Here is a 12,013-nt window from a genome sequence, read left to right as displayed (position 1 = left end):
CACTGCAATAGAGGGGGCTTAAAACTGACGCCTGGAGGTGATGCTCCAGTGTACAGCAGGCCAGCAGATGAGGTCTAAGGTTGATGATGTAGATGGACTTTTCTCTTGAACTGGTCACTCATTCAGGTTTCTTAAACTTAAGTCAGCATCCCCACTCCCAAATTCTGAGCTCATTTCTTTGTACTTAATCCTGTTGTAACAGACGTGGATCTGTCAGCCCACTACAGATGGCAGTTGTTTTTGGGTTTTTTGCTGCTTATTTCACCTTGTATTATTTCTTATATTAGGACTTTGTTCGTTTTCGATAACCCCTTGAGGTCAGAGCGCAGGGTCAGCCATTGTACAGCGCCCTGGAGCAATTACAGGTTAAGGGTCTCGCTCAAGGGCCCAGCAGAGTAGGATCTCTTTTGGCAGTGAGGGGGATTCAAACCGGCAACCTTTGGTATCCCAGCACAGATCCGAATATTAAAGTCCCATTGGCTGCTCTACCGCGTGGCGATTAAATAATGAATAGCTTGGTGTGAAATGTGTATGTCCAGATACTGCCTTTGTCTAGTATATAGAGCGTAAGCACAAGAAACTGGTTCAGAATATTTTTAGGACAGTTGCTTTTGTTTCACCGAAGCTGGTCGTTTCAAAGTCCATATTTTGATCTCAAACTGGAATTCAGCTTGTTAATATTGATTAGCAAAACAAATCTTTAAATCGCAAATTTTTAAGGCGTTTCTTCAATGTGAACTATACGGATTGTGTATTCTAAAATGATTGGCGGTCGCTCTTGATCTTGGTATGACGTCATCTTTCCGGAGTTAAGTATACGTTGGGGTTGAGCGGGAAGTCCGTAAGTTTGTTTTAGAATTTGAAATTTGTGAATCACGAATACACTTCCTTTCACTACAGGTTTAAAAAAGATAGAGGTAACTTTTCCAGGCCACCTACTAATAGAAGTGTTTTTTGGTTTTTTTTTCCCTTTTATGAACTATCAAATTCACCTTTGCAACCAACTAAATTCAGTAAAGTAGAGCCATCAATAACTTGTTTGGCCTTTAATAGCAATATACAAGCAATATACATTTTGTTGTGTATTGGGTTTGCAATACTTGGGTTTGACACTGCTTTGTTCCGAACATTTTTTGTAATCGCTGGGCATTAAAGCAGAATGATCGAATTATACCCATTCTATTAGTTCATGATGGAACGTATTCGTTTTAATTCGGCGTATGTCGTTTCTTGCATCTGAAGGGTAGTGAGACTAGCTAGCCCGTGTGTATGCACTTGACAGAGTGCTACACCTAGTTGTGTGGTTGTTGTACTGTACATCTTAAGTTTGGCAATTCTGGCCTTTGTTTAAACCGTGAATATTAAACAGATTGGGAAGTTTTTAAATGGGGGGGATGCACCTGTACTGAGCTAGAATCCACTCAGGTATATGTGACCAATAAAATGCTCCCATTTAGGAAATAATGAATTCACTGTCTACATAAATGACAGCTAATTAGCATACTCCCACATCCCTAAATGACCGTGTATGGTAAAGCCAGATAGATAGATAAATAGATGGATGGAGGGAGGGATGGATGGATAGATAGATAGATAGATAGATAGATAGATAGATAGATAGATAGAGTGAAAGGCACTTTCTAGTAGATAGATAGATAGATAGATAGAGTGAAAGGCTATATAATAGATAGATAGATAGAGTGAAAGGCACTCATATAGTGTATACTGTGTGTGTAGATAGATAGATAGATAGATAGATAGATAGAGTGAAAGGCACTATATAATAGATAAATAGATAGATAGATAGAGTGAAAGGCACTATATAATAGATAGATAGATAGAGTGAAAGGTACTATATAATAGATAGATAGATAGATAGAGTGAAAGGGACTATATAATAGATAGATAGATAGATAGATAGAGTGAAAGGCACTATATAATAGATAGATAGATAGAGTGAAAGGCACTATATGATAGATAGATAGATAGATAGATAGAGTGAAAGGCACTATATGAGAGATAGATAGATAGAGTGAAAGGCACTATATAATAGATAGATAGATAAATAGATAGATAGAGTGAAAGGCACTATATAATAGATAGATAGATAGATAGATAGATAGATAGATAGATAGATAGATAGATAGATGCTTTAGTAATCCCAAGGGGAAACTGATGCATTTGACACGGAGATGGACATGTGGAAGGAGGGGCCAGGGGAGGAGCCTCTTTCTGAACAGTTTATCATGAGTGACAGCAGCAGGTGCAGTGCACCCCACCTGGCTGAGTGACGTTTGTGCATTTTGTTCACCAGCAAGTGTCTTCTTTAATTAAAACAAAGATATAAAGGGGCCATAGGTGATGACCCCATGGAGAAATTCAGGGGGAGAATAGCAGATTCACTCCAATTAATTTTATATCCTGTTATGTATGAAATAATTGAAAAAATAAATGGTAAATCCCCTGAGAGTATTGTGAGTACAACAGAGAGATGCTGAGAGGCGAATGATTAATAATTTTAAGAAAAAAACAGTTGTGAATTGTGCAAGTGCCTCAAGTGAAAGAGCAAAGAAGAGAGGAGAGAGGGGGCAGGCCTGTCTGTCATGACCTAGGAGTCCCAAAGCCACTTTCAAAAATGGATTTAAGAATACACACACAGGACCTTTACAAGATGAAACGTTTATTCTGACAAAATGCTCTCTTAAAATGTGAAGCTCCAAAGAGCACAAATTCAGCGAAGGGTTTGCCAGCAACAGATGGCAATTCAAGAGAACAAAACCCTAAAGCAGAATCCCAGGTGTCATCAAAGAACAAAGCACGAATATCCAACAAATCGTAAGCACAGAACCCACCAAACTCTCCTAAGAGCGTTCAAAATGAACCGCCAGGAACTGTGGAAGACCCTCTGGATTTCTAGGGTGGAGGGCAGTTCCAGGTGGCGATTGGCCACTTGGGGTACCAAACAGAAAACACGTGGAACACAATACAGGCTTAGATACAGATATATAAAACACTGCCAGTCATAAATGGAAGAAATATCAACACATACCAATTAATCAAAAATGTGCAACAAAGACACAAAACAAGCGTTTGAACTTCAGGCAAGGTTCTACCCCTGGGTGAGACGGGAGAGAAGTCCAAATTGTAACGAGCCGATGCACTGAGAGTCGACTGTGACGTGATCGCCTAAGCCCACCTACCTGCAGACCTTTCCACAGTTAGCGGCAATTCAGTCCGTCAAGAGCCTTCTTGGCATCTAATGAATGAAACGAGTGCCGCAGGTGCCATTTGGAACAATCGTTATAAACAATATGTAGCAGCGACAAAGATTATCCACGGAGAATGAAGCCGGTCTGATCTGTGTGAACGAGCTCACATATAACAGTTTGAAGATGAGTGGCCACGACGTCGGCAAGTCATTTAACGTCAGAGTCCATCAAGGAAAGCGGCCTGTAGCTGGAACAGCCCGTGCCAGATTTAAGAAGCAATGAGCTGATGGCAGAATTTAAATTGGGACGACTTTGCTAGAGCGGCGGAAAACTGAAACTGAGCTGAAAGCTGTGCAGTTAATTGTGGCAAAGTCGAGCAGAGGGAGAGGGGGTCTCGAATGAAGACCGAAGGGGTGGGGCTTTAGGTACGGGTTACATTTCTTAATCGACAGATCTAGGCAGACGGCTTTATGTATTGGGGTGCTCATGAACTCGGTGGTCACTTGAGGTCAGTTGACTGATAGCACTTGATGGTCAGCATCCTTCTAATAGAATCTGTTGGGACAGAATTAAATAAAGATAAGGAATAGGGATTGATGGGCAAGAGACAAACGAGGAGGGGCTTTGGGGACCACTTACATTCCATACAAGACTGGCAAACTTAGGTAGGGGGTGCAGCAGGGCCAGCGATAGTATGGCAGTAAAAGTAAAGTTCAATATAACTGAGCTAAATAGTGAAGACAGGAGGATGTGAGACTTTGGGCACAAGTTAACTGTCATGATTGTCATGTACAGCAGGGACAGTATTATTATTATTATTATTTAACAAGTTGTACAGTTAGAGGTAGCAGAGCTGAACACAGAGAGAGCAGATCAAAAATGAAGACACGAAGGACAACAGGCTTTAGAGTGACGCATACTAAAGCCCATGTCACATTACACAACTTTTTGTCATGGGGTATGTCAGATTTGGCAATCACAGTCCGGTGCACCATGTCAGGTTTTATGAATGAAAGTCACACCCCCTCACATTTACCAGCCAGTCAGTGATCTTCCAGCACAGTCGTGCCTGCCCCTTTTTCTGACAGCCAATAGCATGCTGCCTGACAGAGCCGGCAATGTATGAAGGGTTAACAGTGGCAGCGAAATCAGCAGAAATCTCAGCCCCTTATTTCTTTTTTTCATTCTTTTTTAGTACATAAAACATGAGATATCAGACAGACGAGCATCTGTTCTGTTTGTGCCGTTCAAACCACGTACAGTCATATGAAAAAGTTTGTGAACCCCTCTTAACTCTTTGGATTTTTGTTTCTCATTGGCTGAGCTTTCAAAGTAGCAACTTCCTTTTAATATCTGACATGCCTTATGGAAACAGTAGGATCTCAGCAGTGACATTAAGTTTATTGGATTAACAGAAAATATGCAATATGCAACATAACAAAATTAGACAGGTGCATAAATGTGGGCACCCAACAGAGATGTGACATCAATACTTAGCTGAGCCTCCTTTTGCTCCTTTGAGCCTCTCGACGCTGTCCTCCTGTAGCCTGTGATGAGGGTCTGGACTCTGGATGTTGGTATTTCTGACCATTCTTCATACAAAATCTCTCCAGTTCAGTTCAATCTGATGGACAGCCTGCTTCAGATTTCCGATGATATTCAAGTCAGGGGACTGTGATGGCCATTCCAGAACATTGTACTTCTCCCTCTGCATGAATGCCTTTGTAGATTTCCAACTGTGTTTTGGGTCATTGTCTTGTTGGAATATCCAACCCCTGCTTAAGTATCTTCAACTTTGCGACTGATTCTTGAACATTATCCTGAAGAATTGGCTGATATTGGGTTGAATTCATCCGACCCTCGTCTTTAACAAGGGCCCCAGTCCCTGAACTGGCCACACAGCCCCACAGCATGATGGGACCTCCACCACATTTGACAGTAGGTAGCAGGTTTTCTTGGATTGCGGTGTTCTTCTTCCGCCATGCAAAGCGCTTTTGTTCTGACCAAAGAACTCCATTTGTGTCTCATCAGTCCAAAGCACTTTGTTCTTAATGACTCTGTCTTCTCTAAATGAGCATTTGCATACAACAAGCGACTCTGTTTGTGATGTGAGTGCAGAAAGGGCTTCTCTCTCATCACCCTGCCATACAGATGTTCTGAATTGTAGAACGATGTCCAGATACACCATCTGCAGCGAGATGTTCTTGAGGTCTTTGGAGGTGATCTGTGGTTGTCTGTCACCATTCTCACAATCCTGCTCATATGCCACTCCTGTATTTTTCTTGGCCTGCCAGACCTGCTGTGTTGGTTTAACAGCAACTGTGCCTGTGGCCTTCCATTTCCTGATTCCATTCCTTACAGTTGAAACTGACAGTTTAAACCTCTGAGAGGTTTCACTAAAAATTTATTCCGATGTTCCTAGGAAATGAAAGACACACCACTGTTACCTTTATCGTTGAAAGGAGAGTCGATTACTCTGCAGGCAGAGAGGGTTCCCAAACTTTTCCATATGACTGTATGTTCCTTATTCCTTGCTGCCACATTCTACCCATTGTACTTCTGGCTGAATGCTGATTGGTTTTCAAATCTCGCCCACCCCTCTGACCAAAGAGAAGTTCAAACCTGTTTCATTTTATTGTCACCAGTCACAAACTAGTTGGGTGTGTCACATTAAACGATCGACTTCACAGAAAGGTGACACCAACAGCCTCCAACTGGCTTAAGGTTATGAAAATGAAGGAAACGTCATCTAATGTGACATAGCTTTTACAGAAATACCTAGGGACAAATGTATAGAGAGAGGGATCTACAGAACCGAGTGTCACTTGGTGTCTTTTGATCATTACAGCTGATGGAAAGCACTTTGGAGTAGACATCTTTATACTAGAAATAGTAGGATCAGGCATTGACAGAAAGTGCAGGGCTTAGGGCAGATTGTATACGTTGTGATTGACGCATCCTTACAGACAGACTTGGGGTGACAGCTGAAGACAGGGGGCGCTATGGAGCTGAAATTAGAAGTCGGCAGGGAAGGGGTGGGGCTTTAGGTGTAATTTGAATACCATGAGTGACACGCGCTTACAGACGTATATAGGGATCAGAGCTACAGAGGTGAGTGTTACTTGGATCCACTTGATCAGTAGAGTTGACTGACAGCACTTAAAGGCGCCATATACAATGAAGACTGGCTGATAAAGGAGACCAAAGGTGCCAGTGGAAATCCTGGAGAAGACTTGGCACTGATGGCTTCCACAGTGTGTCTGCTTGCCCTTTTTCCTTTACTGCACTGGTCTTTGTGTGTCCAATCCCTGTGAATGTCCAGATTTCACTCTTCTCTTCTTTCAGAATAAAATCAATGGGACCATTTGGACTGAGATTGATGACGTGCGAGCCTTCAAGGTGCTCGACCTTGAAGATTTTGAGAAGATGTTCTCAGCCTACCAGAGGCAGCAGGTAGGTGCTGGCGGGCTCCTTGTCTTTTCACTTGTGGGTTATGCCTGACCGGTTCTTATCATTTTGTTGTTCCATCATGGACGTGGCCGCAGCTGACCGCTCGCTCGTGCATAGTGGCTGGTGAGCTCTACTATTCCATCAAGCCTTGTGGTTCATTTCTTGCATGCCGACTTTTGGACCAGACCAACTTGAGCTTTCAAGTCATTTTTCCAGCCAGACGGTATGGAGACCAAATGTGAAAGGCTAGTTTGGGAGCAGGCCACCAGGGGGCACCTTCACAGCTGTCATCTTGGCTTTGAGTGTCGATCTAAAAGTGGACTCCTTTACTGGAGATGCACATGGAGAGACACTTTACATGAAAATGTCACGGCTTCTGTTTGAGACACGAAGGGTGCTCCGTCAGTGACCACTACATTTAGGATTTGTCTGTCTGTCTGTCTGTCCATCAGTTGAGGATCATGGGTGGTCTAGGTCTTAGTGAGAACCATCACTGGATGGGGCAATCATCCTGGTGAATCTACCCATCTGTCCATTCATGACTAAACTTATTAACCCGTTCCAGTTTCCGAATGGTAAGGGCCTACCCCAGCTGAACTTGGGTGCAAGACAAGAACCAGCCTTTAGACTGAATGCCACATCTAGAGAATCCATCCATTACCCAAACTGAGTGTCATGAGAGGCAAGAACTTGGCAAGGTGAGAACAAGCCCTGCAGGGGACACCAATTCTTTAGCTTCCATCTATTATTGAACCAACTTACACCTTTGTACAGAACCCAAGGGGCAGAGTCCAGTCCCAACTGGATTTGGGTGGAAGACACCCAATGGATGGAACAAACATCCTAGTGAATCCATCCGCTACTTCACCATTTTAATCAGGTCCTGTAAGATTTGGGTTTATGGCAGAAACTAACCCTGGTTTGGGGTTCCAGGCCTGCAGAATCCATCCATCCACTTCCCAGCCTGTTAATCTGGTGGGCAGTCACCAACCATGGACAGCTTGCCAGACCACGATAATTCATCCGTCTCTCTCAAATATGTAAAACATTTCACGGTCTTGGAAGGCCTGAGCCTCTCCTGGCAGGACCAGGGGGTGCAAGATGAGAACCGTCACTAGATGGATGGGACAAGAATCGGCCCTGGACAGAGTTCCTCACCTAGAGGATCCATTTATCCATCCCCACATTACCCAACCTTTAAATTCATTCATGGTCATGGGGGTGCTAGAGACTATCCTGGCAGGACTGGGGACAAGGTGAGAACCAACTTGGATGGGACACCAGTCATGGTACATCCTTCCATTATGGAACCCATCCTTAGCCTTTTACAGGACGCAAGAAGCACCAATCCTGGTGAATCCATCCATCGTCTGTCCACCTGACCATCCATTATGAAACTCAGTCAGCTGTTTATGGGGCATATCCCAGAAAGATTTGGGTGCAAGACAGGGACCAACCCTGGACATGATGCCCATCATAGAGAATCCATCCATTAACAAACCTGTAAATCAGTTCAGGGCCATATGAGACCAGAAGCTCTCCCAGCAGCACTCGGGTGTGAGGTGACAATGCTGTTCCTAGTGAGTTGATCAATCGTGGCTAACAGTTTAGGGTCCTGGTGGGCTGTAGCCTCTGCCAACACTGAAAGGTGACAGCCAATCATAGTGAATTTATTTATCATCTGTTACCAAGCCCACTCAACCAGTTCAAAGTGGCAAAAAGCCAGTGAGTACCCTAGCAGCACTTGGTACAGTGCCAGTCCCAGTGTCTCCGTCCATCCGTTACAGAACTCACTAATCTGCTGGGGGTCTTGATGGGCTGGTGCCCAATCTGACGGCATCAGGTCCGAGATAAGAACCTGTCGTACTGAAATTGTCATCCATTGTCAGACCCCCTTAACCAGTTCAAAGTGGTGGAAGACCAAAAGATAAGCTGGAAGCACTGGGCACAAGGCAAAGTGTGTTGAGTTCCAGTCTAAGTGACTCCATTGATTTCATTCATTGCAGAACTTGTGATCTGTTCAGGGCCTTTGGGGGTGTTGGACCACTTCCTGACAGCCTTAGACATAAAACCAGGAGGGGGTCCCTGTCCTAGTAAAAGGAGCAGCCGTTGTTGAATTTAGGGTCACAGGTGTCCAGAGCCAGTGGTCACGTAGTAAATAGCCAATGGTCACAGTCACATGTAGGTCAGCCTGCTTAGCTGAATGAATTGAGCTATTATGGGGGGCTCATCCTCTGTGTGGCCCTCCATCTTTCCTGTGCCTTGAAAGTCATCAGGTGTTTGTATTTCATGCATTTGATTTGGCCGGTTTGGTTGGCGCTGTTTGCTGCATGCATTTCAGAGCTCAGCAGCAGCTTGTTTTGGACAGGCGTGCGCTCGCTGTTAGTACTGGTATCTTGTTTTTTTCTTTTTTACCCGAGCTGTGCCAGGCTGTACCAGTGCCCTGCTAGTCTGTGCTGTATGCTGCTATGCCCGCAAGTGATCTCTGCATGTTCTCTTCATTCTCTTTTTCTTTTTTTTTGTTTCCTTCCTGTTTGCGTTTGGCTGCCCGGGCAGGACCTGCTCACTAACGCTTCCTTCAGGCAGGTAAGTGAAGTGCATTCATCTAAAACATGTCATCCACAAGCAGACGTTTGAGTGTGCTGGACATGATAGTTACAACAGTCCACAAACAAACTAAGGCAGCCCATCTAGAGGTCAGAACTGGGCATCTACCTGGGAAAGTACAAGGCCTGTGCACCCAGTGGGCACTTGGGGTGGGCACCGTGCTGGCCAGGTGACCCAGTCGTAATGCATTAAAGCTGACACTTGATCCCCAACACTGAGTTTGTCATGGGATGGTGACCACTGAGCAGAGGCGCTACATAAAATCACAAGGCCATGTGACCCCTGACCTGTTTGGCTCACGGTGCACACTCAGATGTGGGTACATGTGCTCTGTAACCCTGGGATGGCTTATGCCATTAAAAACACACGACGTAGGACTCCAATTCAGTCCCAGGCACAAATGACGTCGGTTTTTAGGATCACTGTGGACAAAGCGTGAAGTGCCGTGGGACTGAATGAAAAGGCGCTCTACGAAATCACTGACTTATCATGGAACTCATCACAGATGTGGAAACAAACAAACAAGTCGCTGTGCCCGTGAGGTGCCTTGCGATGGTGTGCACAATGAAAGGCGCTCTCTGAAATCAGATGTTCATCCTGCTTCACTGACCCCTCAGCAAGTCACCGATCACATGAGGAGGGTGGGCTTTATGAAAGGCACTATACTGTACACGTTCATCCCATTCACTGACTTCTCGTCCTGCTGTCTGTCATTGATCACAGGGTGCAAACAACAAGGGACCGCTGCAGCCCCTCTGGTGTGCCTTGGGTTAGGGTGCACTATGAAAGGCGCTCTATAAAAGCACACGCCCATCCCACTCACTGACTTCTCGTTTGTTTGTGGCCGAGTCTCGTCATCTGTCATTGATCACAGGGTGCAAACAAACAAACAAACAAGCCATTGTACCCGTGAGGGCCCCCGACAATGGTGTGCAACAGTGGAGCCAGCACGGGCTCAAGCCGCACCACAGACTGACTCTCACTTGTGTTTCTGCCCCACAGAAGGAGATGGGCTCCATGGACGACTTATTCCTTCCCAGCCGCAAAGTCAAGGAGCTGTCTGTGATCGACGGCCGACGGGCTCAGAACTGCGTCATCCTGCTGTCCAAGTAGGTGGCCTGGACCTAAATATCTTCATAAAGCACCGTCTTTTAGTGCCCGCTGTGAAAGGTGCCATGCAGTGTATGTCAAGGGTTGGTGGATTGGTCAGCAGACTGCTATCCGTGTCGTGCAGAACGAAGCTGAGGTGTGGAGTGGGGCGGCTTGTATTGGGTGTCTCATGTTGTATTTTTGTTGAAGTCACAGGTGGGCACGGGCACCCCCAGTGTGGACACAAATTGAACGTGCTGTTTGAATTACTAATTGCCTGTTTTCCCCCATTTTCTCCAGAGTTCTGCCAAAGAACATGACTGTTGTTTTATGGCAGATAATGATGACTGCTGGGCTAAGGGTTCAAATTCCATTGCCCCCTTTATCCTTCTGTTTGAACCTTGTCACGATGGGCATGGCATGCAGGATAGTGTGGCACACACAGGGCCAAGCCAATGACGGCCTTACAGAATCAAAGAGACACATTGGAAGTGGGCATGAAATGACAACACCCAGGCACCACTAGGGGACAATGTGCCTTATGTCTTTGGGGTACCACAATAAGGACCATTATTGGAAGGTCAAAGAAGGAGCACCAGAATGAGCCAGTAGAGGGCACAAGGATGAGGCCAGTGCCATGCTGTAAGCTGGAGAAAATATGCCCACATTGGCTTGGAAATGACCCGCGGGATCTGCCCAACCAGTGTGTCCAAATGTGATCCATGAAATACTAGGCCACTGACACATGACAGGCGCCGGGGTACAACTGTGCCCAGTGGCATGCAAAAAGGAGGAGAGGACTCACCCACTTTTTTTTTTTTTGTTAGTAACCTGTGGGGACCAGCTAGCCAGGCGTAAAGATCTGTGTTGACCCTCTGAGAGAACAGGCAGCTTAGGTCCTGGCATAAAGGCTTGGCATACAGAAGGCCTAAGCGGCATAGGGGCTAATCGCATGCCATCCTTGGAGCAAATTTTAGAGCCATTCTTGACCTGTAAAGTAATATTAGGATTGTGCCAGCAATGTGCCCAGAAGGGAGTTTAATACCTCCTGTTGGTCAGATGATCATTAAGGGGCTGGCAGAGAAATAGAGCAATAAAAAGAGAGATGGGCCATGAAAGGACACTCTGAGACCCAGTCCTCACATTTGATATGCGGATGAGACCCCCTGTTTAACGGCCACAGACGTGCCAGGAAGGGCTAGAGTGGCACCATGCATTTGTTTCATTGTCATTTGCTCTGTCACTTGCCTGTTGTTGTTCTGGTTCAGCTCCGTATTTTGAGCACTATGGCCTCCTTAACGTTATCATGGTTGGACGAGATGCCAGGAGAGCGTCCGTCTTTCACCTCACACATTCATGTCTTGCATTCTGGGGCAGTGGATGCCATGAAAGGCGCTTTATATAATAAAGCCTGGCTGATTGTTGGATTATGGTGGCCTTTAGCTGAGACCTTCCTCTTTCATTTATCATCTGACCTTCTTGCCCCTCAGAATCTTCTTGCGCCACCCTAGTGGTAGCAGTAGAAAGTGACACCTAATGATTCTGTATTTTGGGGTTCATTAAAAAGTTAGAAGCTAAAACGTCGGCACAGTGTTGGTGCTACTGAGATATGCTGTTTCAGGGACCCCGGCCAATTCCTAGCTCAGTCACTGGGTTTG

The 12,013-nt window shown here is 45.3% G+C and overlaps 1 protein-coding gene across 1 annotated transcript in view; it reads left to right on the top strand.

Annotated features, from left to right (window-relative positions):
- Positions 1-12,013, top strand: part of daam2 (dishevelled associated activator of morphogenesis 2) — a 218,974-nt gene that overhangs the window by 178,155 nt on the left and 28,806 nt on the right. Inside the window, 3 exon segments of the mRNA XM_039749545.1 lie at positions 6,555-6,662; positions 9,216-9,245; positions 10,269-10,375. Of these exon segments, the coding sequence (XP_039605479.1) occupies positions 6,555-6,662; positions 9,216-9,245; positions 10,269-10,375 (245 nt within the window).

The sequence above is a fragment of the Polypterus senegalus genome, chromosome 3 (genome assembly GCF_016835505.1).
Source record: "Polypterus senegalus isolate Bchr_013 chromosome 3, ASM1683550v1, whole genome shotgun sequence".
Classification (NCBI taxonomy): domain Eukaryota; kingdom Metazoa; phylum Chordata; class Cladistia; order Polypteriformes; family Polypteridae; genus Polypterus; species Polypterus senegalus.
Note: the sequence above shows the minus strand (reverse complement) of the source record. Positions and strands in the feature narration are given on the sequence as shown.